Raw genomic sequence first — 18,772 nt, 5'->3', positions numbered from 1 at the left:
GAAACCAGAAAATCAGAACCTTCCAGGTGAGCAGCTTCTAAACCACATTCTGATCATGCTAACACCTCACTGCGTGCACACACACACACACACGCACACACACGCACACACGCACACATGCCCGCACTCACCGCCTTCTGGGCGCTCCTTTTCCTGCTCTGAGGCATGAAATGCCAAGCTCCCCTCCAACCACAAGCCCATGTGCCCCACTTTGCAGCCACACGGCAGCTCCCCCCCTGTCCTGTCACATCTGGGAGCCTTTGCCCAGAATGTCCCCTCTGCCCAGGATGCCTTTGACTCTCTTCTCAGCTGGCAGAATCCTAATCAACGTTCACGACCCAGGTCAAGGTCACGTCTATTCAGTTTTTCTGGACAAGAAAGTGCAGAGAGCACCTTGGTCATGTGTTCCCCTAGCCTCGTGCCTGGTGGATGCTTCTTGAAAGCAGATCTGGGTCCTGCTAGACCTTTTTTTTTTTTTTTTTAATTTCTAATACCGCTCATATAGTACATATATATATATACATGAATACAATATAGTACATATTTGTTAATGGGATGAATACTGCTAAATGCTGTCCAGATATAAGATATTTGGTATTCAGCTTTATAACCCTCACAGTACCATACCAACACGTGTGTGTGATGGAATGATTTAGCGAAGGAATAAATATGAAAATATAATATAACATATAAATGAATGAATAAATGAATAAACCAGTGCAATGGAAGCCTAAGGAGGAGTGGGATCAATTCCAGTGCTGGCTTTGAGGAGGTAAACTGGCTTTCTATTCTCTGCCTCAGTTTCTTCATCCATCCACTGGGAGTGCAGTGAATAAACCCTCAGTTAGTTTCTTTGGCTAAACAGCTCCTCCTGGCCCAATGCTGGTGATCTGGGACAGAAACAACTCTCTTCTTTCACTGCCTCTGTTCCGTCAGGATCCTGCTGGGTTAGGTCCTCCGCCGGGTCTCACCTAATGCTCACCCCAACCCTGGGGCCCTGGAGACCCATCCCCTCACGTTCCATGCCAGGGCACTGACACCCCCTCCCCCAAGGAGCTTAAGCAATGATTCCAATCCAGGGCTCCCTGCTCCAGTACTTGCAACTTGTTGAGGAAATGAAACCCTCTCCCCAGCCTCCTGCCTTCCCCTCCTCTCACGCCCCTTCCTTTTCTTCTCCTTCCCTCTCAAGAGACCTTCCTTTTCTCCTGCCTGCCTTCTGCCACCTTCCTCCCCTGCAGACCCTTGGAAGGAGAGGAGAGGTGGGTGAGCAGTGCGGGGCCCCTGGCTCTGATGCAGAGGGTGGCCGGAGTCCTTCTCCCCAAGGGGGGCTGGCCTTCACCGTGGGGCCCATTCCCTCAGATTGCAGAAGGAATGGCGTATATCGAGCAGATGAATTCAATCCACCGGGACCTGAGGGCGGCCAACATCCTGGTGTCTGAGACCTTGTGCTGCAAAATCGGTGACTTTGGCTTGGCCCGCATCATCGACAATGAATACACTGCCCAAGAGGGTGAGCCGAGCCTCCCAACTCCCCAAGTCCCTTTGGACTTCTTGTCATGCAGTTCTGGCCTTGCCCCCAGCTAGTCCAGTGTTTCCCTACAGTGTTCTGTAGAGCACAGGTGCCTCAGGAGGAGTGGCTCTGTGAGGGAGTAAGTTTGGAGACACTGCCCAGTCCATCCAGCCCTCCCTTGGAGACTCCCAGCCCACAGCAGCATATTAAAGGCACTGAGAAGTCCTGCAGCTAAGGAACAGTGTACTTGTGCCTCACCTCGGGTCTCCCAAGCTAACTGGAATCCCAAATACTTTTTCCATGTAACTTCTGTGAACCTCCCACAGAACCAGGGGTTCACAGAACACACTTTGGAAGACACTGCTCTAAAGTATGAGCAGCAAAACCTAATACCTGAATTGGGGTCTCCACAGGCACTCTACTTTACTTTGTAAAACTTTGGCAAAAATCTTCTTCACAAGAGGATTTGAAAGGATCAAAATACATTTCATCAAGCAAGTTAGTGAGCATAATTAGCTCAGCACATTAGTCAGTTGATGCAGGAGAAGGATTGACATGACTCTTTCTCTGAGGGAACTTCAGGGGATAAAGCCAGGCAAGGTGCAGGTGATCAAGGGCAGGGCCATGCGGTCTGTTCTGGACGCCAGCCAGGGCTGCAGCCATCCGCTGGGCTTCACGGGCAGCAGGATTTGAGTTCCTTCCTCACTGTGACCCTAGGAGGTATATGAGCCATGTGTCACCATTTCCATTTTGCAGGAAAGGATTAAGGCAGGGACAAGTTAGATGACTTTCCCAAGCCATGGGTTCCTGTTAGTAAACAAGACTCACGGGAGGTGGAAAAGGACCCTCCCATCCCAGATGGAAACACGAGCTGGTTGCCCAGTGAAGCCCACTGGGCAAAGACCCAAAGCGGTGACAGGGGTGGTATTTGTCCTTTCATGCTGCGGACCCCCAGGGTCTGCACACTCCTGGTCACGTGTCCTAGGGGTCTGAGCGACTCCCTGAATGCATCTCTGCCTGGCACAGCTGCGCTAACTCCGCCAGGCAGGGCAGGGTGGAGGGGAGGAGGGGCAGGGAGTTGCGGGGCGTGCAGGGGCAATCAGTCACGGCCTCACAAAGCTGCTCTTGGCTTTCTCACAGGGGCCAAGTTCCCCATCAAGTGGACCGCCCCAGAGGCCATCCACTTCGGGGTGTTCACCATCAAAGCAGACGTGTGGTCGTTTGGAATCCTCCTGATGGAAATCATCACTTACGGGCGTGTGCCCTACCCAGGTAGGCGGCTGCATCCTGCAGCGACCTTGCTGCTCAGGGCTGTCCTGAGATGACTGTGATGGCAGCTGTCCCATCCTCAGTGCCTGCGGTTGCCCACCTGCATGTCAGAATGGAGCCCAATGGTTGAAACAGAAACCCAAGTGTGCCGCTCTGGGGGCGGGGCTTCCACCCCCTTCCTCAACGTTGCTCTTGGCAACAGAGCTGTGTCCCCTTCATCCAGCAGAGGTCAGGGAGCCCCCAAACCTGGAATTCAGTTAAGGTCGGGGTCTGAACTCAGGTTTCCTCCAACTAGTTTGCCCTCAGCTGAGGGCAGGTGCCCCTCCCTTGGTCTTGCACCTTGGGTACGAAGCCCCATCTTGAGGGTCAACCCCCAGCCCCCCAGCCTCAGGCCCGAAGGGCTGGGGCCTCTTAGCAGCCTCTGGGAGGGGGTGGGGCCTGTTCACCAAGTACCTGCGCGGTGAGTGATGCTCGCCTGTGCCGCGCAGTCACAGGTAAGCGAGGTGGGGTCCCATCCAGGAGGAACTGTCCCGCACTGAGATAATCTACAGCCTCGTTTCCAGCTGTTCTCCAAGCAATGGAAAGTAAATTGTGGGATCCGTAAAGGTGGCACCAGCCGGGCTGCGAGGGCGGAGATGGCGGTCGGTGCCTGGCGGGCCCCTCCGCCCTTCAGCCGCGTCCCCTCCGCCTCCAGGGATGAGCAACCCCGAGGTCATCCGCAACCTGGAGCGCGGCTACCGCATGCCGCGCCCAGATTCGTGCCCGCCCGAGCTGTACAGCAGCGTTATCGCCGAGTGCTGGCGCAGCCGGCCCGAGGAGCGGCCCACCTTCGAGTTCCTGCAGTCGGTGCTCGAGGACTTCCACACGGCCACCGAGGGCCAGTACGAGCTGCAGCCCTAGGCCCGTGTGCAACTGACGAGGACTCTTCACCCGGCGGCTTCCTCAGCCCCAGATGGGCTGGAAAGGCAGGGAGGGGTCGGCACGCCCATTTCTCAGATGAGCAAACTAGAGGTAGAGCGGCCTGGCAGGTGGGTCACGGCTTGGACTCCGGATCCAATCTCAGCACGAACCTTCTCCGGCTGTGTGCCCCTGGGCGAGTTACTTAGCCTCTCTGTGCCTCCGCCTTCTCATTGGCACAACGGGAAAGAACCACAGTTGTATCTACCTCGTATGTTCTTCACGAGGATGACCCGCTAAGGTGTTCAGAATAATGCCTGGCACACTCGTGTTTGTCATCATGTCATATAAGGCTTCCTGTGCTGGCACCAAAAGCCAGGCGTCTACTGCAGGTGACCTGAGTCCCGCGGGCTCCCACCTGACCCATACTGCGCTCCAGCACTTTGGGACTTTTCCGTAATAAAGTCACGAGATCTGACCTTTCCCGTGTCGTTCCTGGTGACAAGCCTGGACATCGCATACATGACCTTCGTGGTTGCATGAGTGGTGCCGCTAGGGACTCGCAGACGGCCCTGGGTGAAAGTCAAGCCCCCAGCCCCCCAGGACAAGGGCGCAGACCCGACAGTCACTGCCTTTTAGGGCAGCTTGAGTAGGACCAGCAGGTGGCGCTCTCACCTCAGAAATCCTCGGCCTCCAGGTGTGAGTCGGGGTCGCGGGTGGGAGGGCCGTTGCTCTGCAAAGCGCCCCAGCTGACAGTGCGCGCACCGGGGAGGCGAAGCAGCCCTGGGCTCCGGTGGTGCCCGGACCAGCCGCCTAAACTGATGAGGCGGGGATGGTAACACCAAGGAGGGTTCCAGGTTCCTCACTGTTCATGGAGGCTCCCCATGTGTCATGTTTTTGTTTTGTTTATAACAGATTTTCCTCTTTTGAGCTGTTAGGTTTACAGAAAAATAAATGAAAAGTGTAGAGAATCCCCATTTACCCCTCACCCCGCCCCCACCCCCAATTTCCCCTAATGTTATTAACACCTTGCAGTAGTGGCAGTACATTTGTTACAGCTGATGAGCTATAACACAGACACATTATTATTAACTGCAGTCCGTGGTTTACGCTGGGATCCACTCTTTGCCTTGTATTCTGTGGGTTTGGACGGATGTATAATCCCATGTCGTCACACTACCATACGGAATATTTTCATCGCCATCCTCTGCGCTCCACCTATTCTTTCCTCTCTCCCTCCCCCTGGACCTCTGGCCAACAACTTGCCATGTTTCTGACTCCTCTGATCACGTGACAATCAAGGCGGTGGGAATACAGAGAAAGAAACCAGCAACAGAGAGCGTACGCGGTGTTTCCACGGTCACACAGCTCATTAGTAGCAGGATAGGGTTGTGGCCCCAAGCAGAGCAGCTGGACCGTGGCAGCAGAGAATGGGGGATGCTGGGCCGGGAGAGCCTCACGGAGGGCCTGCGAAGCAAGCAAAGGAGGACAGACATCTGCAGGGTATTGCTGTTTCCAGCGAGCGTTCCCAAACAGCCCCGGGAGGGATGGAGAGGCGGGCAGGGGGTCACCATTATTACGCCCAAACTCTTTTCCCAAATGAGGAAACCAGCAGAGACTCCACACACCAGGCCTGTCCAGAGGCTCTTAGCTGGCCAGTGCTGGACCCTGGATCTGAACCCGCTCTTTGCCCCCAGCCCCTATTCATGGCTGTGGAGGTAGTATTCTCCCAGCCACAAGCTGTCCGTGTGAGGGTATTGGAAAGGGGCCCAGGCCTGAGAGAGTGGAGCCTATGACCGCTGCCCCCCACCCAGAGCTCTGGCAAGGAGTACGCCCCAGCCTCAGACCCCTCATGGATTTTGTGCTTCCCCTTCTCCCTCCCTCCCCAGAGCCAGGGCATTTGCAGTGCTATTGTAAAATGAGTAACAGCACGACCTTTGGGATCGGATACACCTGGGTTCAAATTCAAGCGCTTCCTCTCCCGGGTGTGTGAACTCAGACACTTTGCTTGACTTCCCTGAGTCTCGGTTTCTTCATCTGGAAAATGGGCACACTAATAACTCCTATGTTATAGGCTTGTTTTGAGGTTTAGACAAAATAGAACACATGGGATGTTTATCCCAGTGTCTGTCTTATGGTAAATGCTCAGAAACTTTAGCTCTTTTTTTTCTTTTTTCTGGCTGCGTTGGGTCTTTGTTGCTGCCCGCGGGCTTTCTCTAGTTGCGGTGAGCGGGGGCTACTCTTCGTTGTGCTGCAAGGGCTTCTCATTGCAGTGGCTACTCTTGTTGCAGAGCCAGGGCTCTAGGCGCCTGGGCTTCAGGAGTTATGGCACGTGGGCTCAGGAGTCGTGGCTCGCGGACTCAGTTGCTCCGCGGCACGTGGGATCTTCCCGGACCAGGGCTCGAACCTGTGTCCCCTGCATTGGCAGGCGGATTCCTAACCACTGTGCCACCAGGGAAGCCCGAGCTCTTATTATTTTGACAGCCCCCAAAGAAAGGCCTTCAAAGACCCTGATCCACAATCTCCAACGGCCTTAACTAGGTGTCCCCTGTCCTCTTTGTCTCCCAGGGTGGGCTTCCAACTGTGCCCCTCAGCGTTTTGTTCTCTATTGGTTGCTAGGAATTTTCTTTGTCTGCTCTCACACTGCTCCCACCCTCGGGGCAGATCTGCTCTCACACTGCTCCCACCCTCGGGGCAGAACTTCGAGAAGAGCAGCCCTGGGGGTTGAAGTCAGGGACCTGGGTTTACCCAGCACTTCCCAGCTGTGTGACCCTGAGGTAGTAACTCAAGTCCTCTGAGCCTCAATTTCCCCTTCTACAAGCAGGCAAGAGCAGTGACTCCCTTGCAGGGTTGTTTTCAGGATTTAAAGAGACTTTGAGTTGGTGCATTTGGCTGCAGTAACAAACCCCGCAGCCTGGGGGGCTTCAACAACAGACATTTATTTTCTCACGGCTCTGGAGGCTGGAAGTCCAAGATCAAGGTGTCAGGAGAGTTGTTTCTTTTGAGGCCTCTCTCCTTGGCTTACAGATGGCCGTCTTCTCCCTGTGTCCTCGTCCTCATGTGGTCTTCCCTCTGTGTGTGTCTGGTCCTTATCTCCTCTTCTTACAGAGACAGCAGTCGTGTTGGATTAAGGTCCAGTCCAATAACCTCATTTAATTTAATCACCTCTTTAAAAGGTCCATCTCCAAATACAGCCACATCCTGAGGTCCTGGGAGTTAGAACTTCAACATAGGAATTTAGGGGAAGCAAAATTCAGCCCATAGCAAATAGTGACACATAGACATAATATAATAATTATTTCTTCTTTTGTATCTTCCACTCTACCTTCCCAGTGCAAGACATACAGCAGGTGTCAATGTATCCTTGTAACTGACCAGTTTTAAAAACAAGAATGTTCAGTGTGAATAAACTTCCCATCTACGAATAAGGAAGAACCAAAGCTAAGCTGAAAAACCAGTGGACCAGCTCTCAGCAAACTCACACACAATAATCCAGATTTACGCAAAGGATACAACTGTCTCCAGTGATTTAGCTTACAAAGGGGTCCACCTCATATTCCTTTAGGTACTTTAAAAGTAAGGCTCGGGGCTTCCCTGGTGGCGCAGTGGTTGAGAGTCCACCTGCCGGTGCAGGGGACACGGGTTCGAGCCCTGGTCTGGGAGGATCCCACATGCTGCGGAGCAACTGGGCCCGTGAGCCACAACTACTGAGCCTGCGCCTCTGGAGCTTGTGCTCCGCAGTGAGAGGCCCGCGCACCGCGATGAAGAGTGGCCCCTGCTCTCAGCAATTAGAGAAAGCCCTCGCACAGAAACGAAGACCCAACACAGCCAAAAATAAATAAATTAATTAATTTTTAAAAATAAATTAAAAAAAAAAAAAAAAGTAAGGCTCAAGTTTCCCCAGGCTTCATGTTGTCTGGGGGTTTTTTTAAGTGTGGTAAAATACACACAGAATAAAACTGACCAACTTCGGCACTTTTTAAGTTCAGTAAGTGTCAAATATAGTCACATTGTTGAACCACCATCACCACCATCCATCTTCAGAACTTTTTCAGCTTCCCAAACTGAAAGTCTGTTCCCATTAAACACTAACTCCCCATTCCAGCCTCTGGCTACCCCCATGCTACTTTCTGTCTCTGAATTTGACTATTCTCCGAACCTCATGTAAGTGGAATCATACAATATTTGTCTTTTTGTGACTGGCTTATTTCACTGAGCATAATGGCCTCAAGGTTCATCCAAGTTGTGGCATGTGTCAGAATTTCCTTCCTTTTTAAGACAGAATAATATTCCATTGTATATTGTATATATTGCATTTTGTTTATCCATCTGTCGATGGACACCTGTCGATGGACACGAGTTGTTTCCACTGTTTGGCTTTTGTGAATAATGCTGCAATAAACACGGGTGTACAAATATCTCTTGAGACCCAAGCCTGGATCATCTAGTAGTTCTATTTTTAATGTTTTCAGGAACCACCATACCGTTTTCCACAGCAACTGCACTATTTTACATTCCCACCAGCAGCCCACAAGGGTTCTGATTTCTCCACATTCTCACCAACACTTGATATCTTCTGTTTTTTTGATAGTAGCCATCCTAATGGGTTTGGGGCAGATAGTGTCATTTTAATAGTATTAACCCACGTTTCTGTGACTTTGGACCCCACAGGACCTCAGTCCTCTTTGATGTCTGAGTTTCCCAAGTTTTTTTTCCCTGTATTTGCTGGTGACAAGCCTCTTCAGGCCGGTGCCTCTGAAGTTCTGCTGTTTGCGGCCGGGGGTTGGGGGCTTCGTGGGCCTAGCTGAGAGGTCCCTGCTGGATGGAGGTCTCGGTGGTGGGGGGGCGGGCAGGACTCTATTCTGGGGAAAGGACTCTATTTCTGTTTTCCCCCTGAGTGAGTCTGCCCAGCGCTGCCTCGGGGTTAACTTGCCCAAGGCTCTCACCAGCCATCCCCAGGTGGGTCTGCATCCGTGGGCACGTGTTCAGACCTCCACCCCAACATGTTCACAGGGAAGAAACACATCCTGTTCTGGGCACCCAGCCGCAGAGGCAACAAGGAGAGAATTGAGGGCAGCGGCCACCATGATTCACAGGCAGATCAGGGAAAACAGACAACTGACATAGGCTTGTTCGGTGCATCCCACAGCCAAGTTGAGCTCATAAAGTCTTCTGGATTAAAGAAAGAGCCAACCTTGACACCATGTGTACAATCTGAGCTGAACAGACCTTCATGACCAGTCAACATTTATTGGGTATAATGAGAGAGGTAGATCCTATGATCCTCATTTTAGAGATGAGGAGACGGGGGCACAGAGAGGGTAAGTAACTGGCCCAAGGCCACACAGCTGGTAAATGGTGGAGTGAGGACTCACCTCTCTTAACCATTCTTCCAGGAAGAATCTGGTCTAGATGTTTCAACCTGTGCTCCTCAGAACCCTGGACATCCATGCTGGGCTCTCAGGAGTAGGGGGCTAACAGTGGGGGGGAGGGCGGATGGGAGAAGGCCCCCCCATTTCAAGCACGGCAGCCCTTCTTGCTTCTGATTCACATGCTCAGCTGCCTCACAAGGGTCATTTGAACAGAGCGTGGCTTTTAAATTGTTTTGAAAATCAGTCATCTAGTCCAACCCTCCCTCCACCCTCACCCTCTCACAAGTGGGAGACTGAGGCCTAGATAAGGATGCATAGCCACACAGGGTCCACACAGCAGGGCCCAGCCCTCCAGGTCCGGTCCTTCCTCTGCCCACCCCAACTCACCTGCTTTCCTGGTGGGCAGATGTTAGTTTACTGCAGGTTTTTTTTTTTTTTTTTGAAAATAGACATCCTTGTAATACTTGAGAACTCTCCAAATCGGATTAGTTGGTTCCCTGGAAAACCTGTCTCTTTTTTGTTTGTTTGTTTTCGGCCACACCGGCATGTGGGTGCAGCGTGTGGGATCTCATTTCCCCGACCAGGGCTCGAACCCGTGCCCCCTGCATCGGAAGTGCGGAGTCTTAACCACTGGACCGCCAGGGACGTCCCCAAACCTCATTTCTGAACCGAGACAGAAGAGCTATTCGTTTGATGGAACAGAGTCTAGCGCCTTTAAGACGTTACTCACGTGAGTGGGGCCCCAAGGGTGCTGCACCTGACAGTCTGCAAAGGGCGGCGTCCCCCGGCTGGGCGTGGCCTCGGGCGCTCCTCGCAGAGCCTCTCGGATGCGTGGCTGCTTTGCTCTCTCCTCGTCCCGGATGCGGAAGGCAGCGAGCGTGAGGGTGCCGCCCACCGTCGCCTTGCTGGGGTGGGGGGCTCGGAACGCCGACCCCGCGCTCCTCGCTCCGCGTCCAGCACTTAAGGGACCCAGCAAATGGCACCGGGATGAAAAGTGAGGAGCGGGGTGGACGCAACCCACGTGGGGCCCGCTGAGTGGCCATGCGGGGCTATCCTTTTAATAAGGTTAAGCAAGCCGTTCCCCGAGGATGACAGGAAGGTTCCGTGAGTGCCTGGTGGAAAAGAAGCAAGGAAGAGAAACTTCTGGTGCTGTGGGGGCCGCCAGGCTGGATGGAACCTCATCCTGGAGACAGTAACTGTGGTCCCCAGAGAGGTGAGGTGGCCAGAGCCCCTGAGCATGAGCTCGGGACTCTGTTGATGATTCACGGGGTAACAGCTCCGCCTGACAGCAGCCGAGTAGCTAAAAATAGCCATCAGGGAACGTCCAGGAGATACTTGGGGAAAGTAAAAATTTGTGAGCAGAATGGTGGGTGCATGGAAAGGTCTGACTGGCACCTGCAGGGACTTTGTGGACGTCGCAGGTCCTCCTTGGCCCTGGAGGGATCCAGAGACAAGGAAGACAAGAACCTGTTCCCAAAGAGTTCTTAAATACGCCTCGTTCATGGGAGCGTTTGTCGCACATCCATTGCTGTGCTCACAAGCATGGGCGCTGAGGCAGTGTCGCCCACCTTTGTTACCTGCCCAGCGCCCAGCTCCTGCTTCATGTACAAGACCGTGTTCAGCCCACATGACAACCCTCAGGACTGCTTCTGTTATGAATCCCCTTTGTATTGATAGATGAGAAGACCATGGCTGTGAGAGGTGAGGTCACCTGCCAAGCTTGGGCATCCGGAACGCAAGCCTCTGTGCAGGGCCTCCTCCTGCGGGAGTTCCTGGGAGAGTGAGGGGGGCACGGCTTTGCTGGAGACACAGCTGGCGCCGCCCCAGACCCATCCGCGGGCGGGGCCCAGACCCCTGTGGCCTCGCTCCCTGGCCACTTGCCACGCCTGCTGTGGAAGGACGGGCTTTGGAGGAACTAGGCCGTGTTCGCTTCACCTCTTGGCTCTGCCTCTTACTGGCTGTGGAATCCCTGGCAAATTATTTAACCCCTCTCGGCCTCAGTTTCATCATGTTTAAATTGGACACAAACGTACCGGCTCACAGGGAAGCCGAGGACGAGCCGCGATAATGTGCATAAAGCTTCGGGTGTGGGTCACGCGTGCAGTAGAAGGTCAGTACGTGCACGCCCCTCCCCCGTCAGGGCCCAGGCTGGACAGCAGCTCCCTGGGGTCACCTGGGAGTCAGTGTGGGAGCCCAGCCTGCCCACCCCGGGGCCCGTCTGCCTCCCCTTTCCAATCAGCTTGGCCCCTGGGCCACCAGGTCCCCGTGGGCAGCAGAGGCTGTCGGGGCTGATGGGAGCCAGTCCCAAGGGGTCTGAAGGCAGATTACCGAGGACTGATGAGGTGAAGGGGATAGCTGCCCGTGAGCTGACAGCATCGCCTGCGAGGAGGGGAAGGCGGGAGGGCAGGGGGTCCCTAATCTCGGCCTGAGGCCTTCTGGAAGGACAAGGGTGCCATCTGGAGGCACCTCTGCTGGAGGCTTTCCCTCTGGGCCAAGGTCACTCTGAGGCTCTTGGTTAAAATTAGCCTCTTGCGCATCACTCTGGACTGAACGGCCTTTCCCATGAGCCACCAGGACCTGGGCTTGCACAGACCGACTGGCCTGTGAGCCCTCCGCCCTCCAGAGGGAAGTAGAATATGTGGCCTCTGCTCCAGAGGCTGGACGAGAGGGGTGGGGCGTGTGCACGCGAGGGTGTATGAGCGCACGCACCGGCGGGCCTGCCTGCACGCGTAACTCACCACGCCAGGGCACCTGGGAAAGAGACTTAATCCCAGAGTTGTGCAAGCTTTCTGCCATTGGCATTATTTCTTGATTGTGTTGTTTCTTTCTTACTCATTTCTAGCCCCTAGATTAGAACAGCAGGCCCACTGCACCCCCGTGCACCCCACCTGAGATTAAGAAAAATATGCAGGGCCTCCTGAATCCCAGATGATCCACAGATATTTATTAAGTGAGTGAGTAAATGATAAAGTAAAATGAGGAAAGGTTTGGCCAGGCCGTCCTTTCTGTTGAGCTGGGCTGTTTCTTTTTCCCACTGTGTCCCCAGCCCCTGGTACAGAGCCCGGAACATAGAAAGTGCTCAGTGGATATTTGTCAAATACATGAATGAATGGGGACAAGTTGCTATTTTGCTCTTTGCCCACATCCGATAGATAGTAACATATTAAAGTCAAAACAATACGCCCAATCAGGGCTCAGGCAAGGATGGTTTGAGCCACATCAATAAAGGGGCTGAGGCTGGGAAGACAAGAGCCAGTGGTCGTGGCTCTGGGGGCTGGAGTCCTGTTCAGCCAGGTGGCCTTTGGCAAGTCAGCTGACTCCTCAAGCCCGAGTCCTCCCTCGTCAAGTGCACCCACTACGCGGGGCCTTACCTTGCGTGCATGACGCAGGCCGCGCCTCTCCAGCCCTCTGCAGAAAGCCTGGCACATGACAGGCGTTCAATAAAAGGGTAACTGTTACTATTAGTACCAGATTTTTGCAAGAGAAATGAGGGCTAAACATCCAGAAGCAAAGGATGGGATCACTGCTAATCCTGCAAAGGACATAAGAGCCTCAGGAAGGACGTGAAGAAGTTAAAAGTAAGTGTCAGACGGGGAGAAAATATTTTCAGTAGCTGTATAAGGATTACTGCAAAGAAAATGTAAGGAGTCCTTCCTGTTCCTAAACAACCTAAAGACAAATGGACAAATGATTGACATGGGCGTTGCACAGAAAGACAACTACAAACAGCTAATAACATAGGGAAAGGTGTCCAGTCACAGCAGTAAATGGAAAAGTGCAAATTAAATAGTAATGCAATGTTTTTGCCATCAGAATGGCAAAATGGCAATACTGCTAATATCCAATAATATTGGTGATGATGTGGGAAAATGGTTACCCTCATCGAGTGTCAATGGGAGCGTAATTTGATAAAAACGTTTTGGGGAGCATTTTTGGCAGTACCACTCAAAATTTGGGATGCCTACATACAGTGGTGGAGTAATTGCACTTCTAGAAAACTACCCTACACTAAAACATGCCCTGGTTCTCAAAGACGTGTGTATGATACCCTTCGCGGCCACATGCTGTCTTAGCAAAAGCAAACATTGAAAACAACTTGAAGGTACAACCATGGGGAAGATGTACGTAAATTTAGGCACATGTATTTTGTGGACTCGTATTCTGTCATTAAAATGAATGGGGCACTTCCATATGCTATGGAAACATGCCCAAGATATGTTGAGTAGTCGGGATGGGGAAGGTGCAGAAAAATACACATGGCGTGATTTTACACACACACACACACACAACTTTGTATTTATCACACAGACCCTTACACATATGTACAAGTGCAGCAAAGGGACCAGAGAGAGCCCAGCACGACCTGGGGTGGAGGTGAGGGCTCATGGGACAAAGGCAGATGAGGGAGGGGCTCTCAGTTTACCCTGTCCTCCACCGGCTCAAATCTTTTAGGATGAGAATGCAGTAATGCACTTGGAGAAAAAAAGCCAGGCAGCGTCAGTGATGGATTGCGTGATGCAGTTGTGCCTGGTGGCAGAGATGGGGTGACGTGACCCCGGGGTTGGGTCCGGCCCTGGGGCTCCAAGCGGCCTCCTGATGCTGGGCCTCATTTACCTCCCCCCCGCCCCGATTCCAGCCCACTTCCTCTCCAGATAGCGCCCCCCACCAGGTTATCAGCGGCCTCCTCACGGGGAGGCCAGCTCGGCACCACACCTTTAACGTGCAGTCACCAAGCTTATCATCCTGCACTGAGGGAGGCCGGGGTTGGGGGGAGGTCCAGGGACCAGACAGGGCTGGTTGATGGTGACCAAGCCCCTCCCCTCATCCTAATGGGGTAGGGGGTGGGAGCCTAACTTCCCACTGCCAGCGACTCCTCCCTCCATGACTCGGACATCCCTGTGACGGTCTTCAGACCTCAGGCTGCCCTCGTTTCCTACAACAACAGTCGTGGCACTTAGAAGGGATTGCACGCCTACCACGGGCCTACCACTGTGCTAGTTGGTGGGCCTGCTTTTTTGCTTCTTAATCTTTATACCTAACAGGGAGGTACGGAGTGATGAGGAAACACTCAGAGATATTAAGTGACCAAGGTCTCCAGCAAATATGTGGCAGAACCAGGATTTGGACACAGCTCACTGAATGGACATCTGTCCAGAAAGCAGGGGGGTCCCAGTGGACCACGTCAGCTCCAGCCCTGGGTCTCCCCCAGCTGCCCGGAACCCCAGCAGTGACTCATTCTGCCCCTTATCGTTGGCAGTGGGTGAGGGGCCCTCTCCTTTGGGGGTGACTCACACGAATGTCATTACACTTGAGCCCCGCTAATTGAGAATTGTGTCTTTCGGCTTTTTGAGGTACTGGGTGGGTGGAAAGAGCGCTTCATAGGATCAGAGACCTGGCAGGCTTCTCTGAACCTCCGCTGTGCCGCTGGCCAGCCTCGCTTTCCTCATCTGTAAAAGAGGTATAGTACAAGTCCCTGTGCAAGTTAAAGGGGTGCCAACGTAGATCACACCCTTGGGAGTCAAGTAAATGGGTGACAGGAACTGTGGCATCACCACCACCACCACCAACATCACCATCATCAGCATCATCATTTGTGCCAATCTCAGGGTCTCAGTTTCCTCATTTGTAAAAATTAAGAAGAAGGTTGGATGATCTTTTACGTTTCTGCCAACTCTCTATAATCGCAACTAGCCAAGGTGACGTTTGCTTGGTAACCCCCTGGAGAAAATAGGATTTGCCAAACTAGCATAAACGAGCCTGCAGAGATTCCCCAATCCTTCACCAGGGCCGGGATACAACTTGCAAAGTCTTCCAAGAACCTCCGGAAACCTACATAGCGTGTTCACCACGAATCTGCTACTCTTTGGAAGCAATTCCCCGGCAATGCCCTACGTCAAGTTACTTTACATCCCTGAAAGTATCAGGACAGCCTTACTTTTAAAATCTTCAACTTTCCAACACGGAGCTTCCAAGAGTCAGGCTCACGTCCACCCCACTCAGAAGGGTTGGCATGGCTGACCGGGAGGAGACCCCGGTGCTATGGCATCTCAGGGAAGTGTGCAGGAGCCGGGGATTTGGGGAGCTTTGGAAAAATCTGGGTAAAATCCCTTCATGAGTTGAGAGAGCAGGAATCTCTGGTCTTTGAAGAAGGCACCTGGATTTTCGGAGGCGTACCACCTGCTCCCAGCTCCACCCCTATTTGGTTACGCAGCCACAGCTCCCTCTGGGTCCTGATGCTATTTTTTAGTGGACGAAGCTGTTCCAGGCCTCAGCCTAGAAAGGACCCTCAGACCATCAGACCTGGAGAGACTCAGAGCTCCCCTGATCTCCCCTGCCTGGGTGCAACCTTTGTGTGCTCTCCAGCAAGTCCCCTAAATTCTCTGTGCCTCCGTTTTCTCTTGGGAAAGTTGTAGTTCGTCCTGTGTCCTGGGGTTCTAGGACTTCCCCTCAAGACTCAGGGGAGCTGATGTGGGGAAATGACATCAACTTCTTGGTTCTCTCTGAGGCACGTGGTGACTCTGCTCCTTTCTGCCAGGATCATTTCCCTGTTTGACTGAAAGTGCTGGGGACTCCTCCCCAAGGGTCCAGGGGGAAGAAAATCAAAGAGCAGCGGGGTGTCATGGGGGCGGGTGGGCTATGGAGGGGGCGGGGGCCACGGTGTGTGGATGTTACAACGGGTGGGCTTTAGGGAGGCTGGGAGGATTGTGTGGTTGGTCTTGGGCGCAGCTAGAGCAGAGGGGCAGAGTCTCCTGAACCCCAAGCCCCCAGCAGCAGGTCGGAACACGTTTGTGAATCTTCTGGGAAAACAGCACCCAGGCGGGCTGGTAGAATAGACGGGGCTGGCAGGGGAGGTGGACGCAGAGAGGCTGGCGGGGGCACCGGTGGCAACACCCGTGGTTGGAGGCATCTGCAGGGTGTCCTCCGCAGTGGAGTTGGGTTGGGGGCGGCCAAGGCCCAAGTGGCGGCTGCGTCTTCGTGGGGACTCTTTCTGAGCCGAGCATGGATCTTGGGGACTCGGATTCACCCAGCACATACGGCATGAGCGCTGACCGGGTGCCTGGAACTAGGTACTTCGCGTGTATCATCCTGTCTAACGGTAAAAACCCCACGGGAAGGCACAGGTGAGGAAACTGAGGCCCAGAGAAGGTGGGTGAACTGCCCAAACTCACACAGATGAGGAAACTGAGGCCCAGAGAAGGTGGGTGAACTGCCCAAACTCGCACAGATGAGGAAACTGAGGCCCAGAGAAGGTGGGTGAATTGCCCAAACTCGCACAGATGAGGAAACTGAGGTCCAGAGAAGGTGGGTGAATTGCCCAAACTCACACGGCTTTAGACTTCCAGCCCAGTCCCCTGTCCATACTCCTCAGCTGGGGACGTTTGCAGGATGGGGACCCGGCTGCTTGCAGCACAATGGGCTCTGGATGAATTGTGCCGGGAACAGGCTGCTGGATGAGGAAGGACTTGGAGTAAAGCAGGATATCAGAGTTCCAATCTGGGTCTTTCCAGCAAATTCTCTTGGGTCAGTGCGACCCTCTCAATATTAGCTTAGACCATACGAACCTGCCATTTTTGTTGGTCAAAAATAATTGAATATTACCAATTTCATAGGTTCAACCTAATAGTATGGAACAATCTTACGAAAAAGTGTCTGGAGACTGAGGGCTAGAGGAAATGACCTCTCTCTGGCTCAGGAGTCTATGATTTGTCCCTTGAGTTTAATTGCAAGTGTGATCAGCCCTACTGGGGCAATGGCTGGGACCCAGTAGATTCTATATCCACTACTACCACCACCCACCCAGGGGCGCTGACAGATACATGGTCTTGAACAAGCCCCTTCTCCCATGGCTGGTGAGCCCTAAGGCTAACGTGCCGCATCCCCTGGGAACGGGGCTAGGGTAAGACAGGCCATCTACCCACTGACACTGAAACCCCCAACCGTCTCCTCCTCCATCTCTCCCAGTTCCTTATGTTCCACAAGGATTCCGGACCCCAGATGGTGATGTAAAGGCTTGGGGGGAATTCGAGTGGTCTTCAGGCCAGGGCTCTAGAGTGAGGCAGGGGTTCTGGAGCTGACACACCTGGATTACCATCCCGGTGCTGTCATTTCCCAGGTGGGGAGTGCCCCCAGGAAAGGCATTTACCCCATCTCTGCTACATACCTCGGCTTCCTCAGCCACAGAATCTGGATAGTACTGGTACCTACTTCCAGGGCTGTGGTGAGGGTGAGTGAGGTAGTGTCTGTAACGTGCCCAGGAGATGCTAGCCAATGTTTGCATTATTGTCCCTGCAAGCCGCGTGCATTTATTAAGCACCCGTGTGGAGCCAGGGCTGGTCCAGGGGCCTGAGGGAGCCTCCCCTAGTTTCCCTCTTTGCTCCACCCCCGCCCTTGCCCTGGCTGCGTCGTTGGTGGTCTCGGGCCCACCACAGCACTGAATCCCTGCGATAACTCTGGGGTCACGGGGGTCAGCCTGGGGCCAGCAGCTGCTTAGGCATCCGGATCTCTCCACGCTCCCTGCTGATGGGGGGCTGTGTTGGAGGCTCGAGGCTCTCAGAGACGTTGGTGTAAACACCGAGATGAACACGACAGCATCCGCAGCAAATCTGGACGAGCCAGGAAGCATCTCTCCCTCTGCCGGAAGCCACAGGCCTGGGGGGAGGGGTCCTGGCCGAGAAAGCAGCATCCCAGCCTAGGAGGACCTGTCCCAAAGACCCAGTACTCACAGGTGTGCCCAAGGTACCTTGTGCAGATGGTGGGGTAAGGGATGGGCCTTCTCTGAGGCCCCCTTTCCTGAAACACCGCCCCTCTGGCATTTTTACTCCTGGCATTCCCCCTTATACTCCTTTGGATTCCATGGGACCACTGTGAACCTCAGTCTCTTCTTCTGCAAATGGAGGATAGTGCCTCCTCTTGCTTGACCTGTAATATTTGTGAGCATCAGATTGTGCGGCACCCAGTGCAGTGTCCAGACACAGAGACGCACTCAGTACCAGTGAGCACCTTCCCGCTATGAGCTCTGCCCTCCCCAAAAGTCCTTTCCTAAGATGCTAAGGTCCCTGGGATGGGCCAAAGAGGCAGCGTGGTCTGTGACATCCGTCAGTGAAGGAACACGGAGATAGAATCACAGAACTTTGAAGCTGAAAGGCCCCTGCAGAGCTGGGCAAACCCAGTCACACTTCTCTCCTTTGTGAAGGCGACAGGGCTTGTGGTCAGCTGGCTCAGGTGGGCCCTCCACTCACCAGGTGTGTGGGCTTCAAGCAGGCTCTCAACCTCCTGAACCTCAGCATCCGCGTCCTAACGTGGGGGTAATAATTATGTCCGCTCTGCTGATGAGGGGAGGTATGAGAAAACGTCTCACTAGTTATTTGCACTGTTTTCAGAGGCTCAGGTAGCTAAGTGTTTCCCCAAATTAGCTGGGAGTCAGTCTCACCAGGCCTGACCCCTAAGCCTCCTCCCTTCCCTGGTCCACAGAGGCGGCCAGTCCAGGGTCTGGGCCGAGCAGCCCGGGGCTGAAGCCAGGCTGCAGCACTGCGGGTCCTAATTCAGTACCAGTAGCTGCTGTACGGGGACCACTCGCTGTGGGTCAGGCCCACCACACACTTGGCTTGTTCATTGTTCCCCATCATCCCCGAGGTACAGATGCCCTGACTTCCCTTTCCAGTCTTCCCATGGGTGGCATGTGCCGGGGATGGCGCTGAACTCGAGGGACACACAGTCAGGCACG

At 53.7% G+C, this 18,772-nt stretch overlaps 1 protein-coding gene across 2 annotated transcripts in view; it reads left to right on the top strand.

Moving 5' to 3' along the window:
• BLK (BLK proto-oncogene, Src family tyrosine kinase) overlaps positions 1-4,103 on the top strand; it is a 69,896-nt gene extending 65,793 nt beyond the window's left edge. For both annotated transcript variants that reach the window (XM_059926208.1, XM_059926206.1), the window contains 3 exons: positions 1,360-1,510; positions 2,651-2,782; positions 3,474-4,103. In XM_059926208.1, coding sequence (XP_059782191.1) covers positions 1,360-1,510; positions 2,651-2,782; positions 3,474-3,679 — 489 coding nt within the window. In that variant the 3' untranslated portion in view covers positions 3,680-4,103. The remainder of the gene's footprint in view (positions 1-1,359; positions 1,511-2,650; positions 2,783-3,473) is intronic.
• Positions 4,104-18,772: the final 14,669 nt, after the last annotated feature.

Source organism: Balaenoptera ricei, chromosome 6 (assembly GCF_028023285.1).
Source record: "Balaenoptera ricei isolate mBalRic1 chromosome 6, mBalRic1.hap2, whole genome shotgun sequence".
NCBI lineage: Eukaryota > Metazoa > Chordata > Mammalia > Artiodactyla > Balaenopteridae > Balaenoptera > Balaenoptera ricei.
The sequence above is the reverse complement of the archived record's forward strand: the minus strand, read 5'-3'. Positions and strand labels throughout refer to the sequence as shown.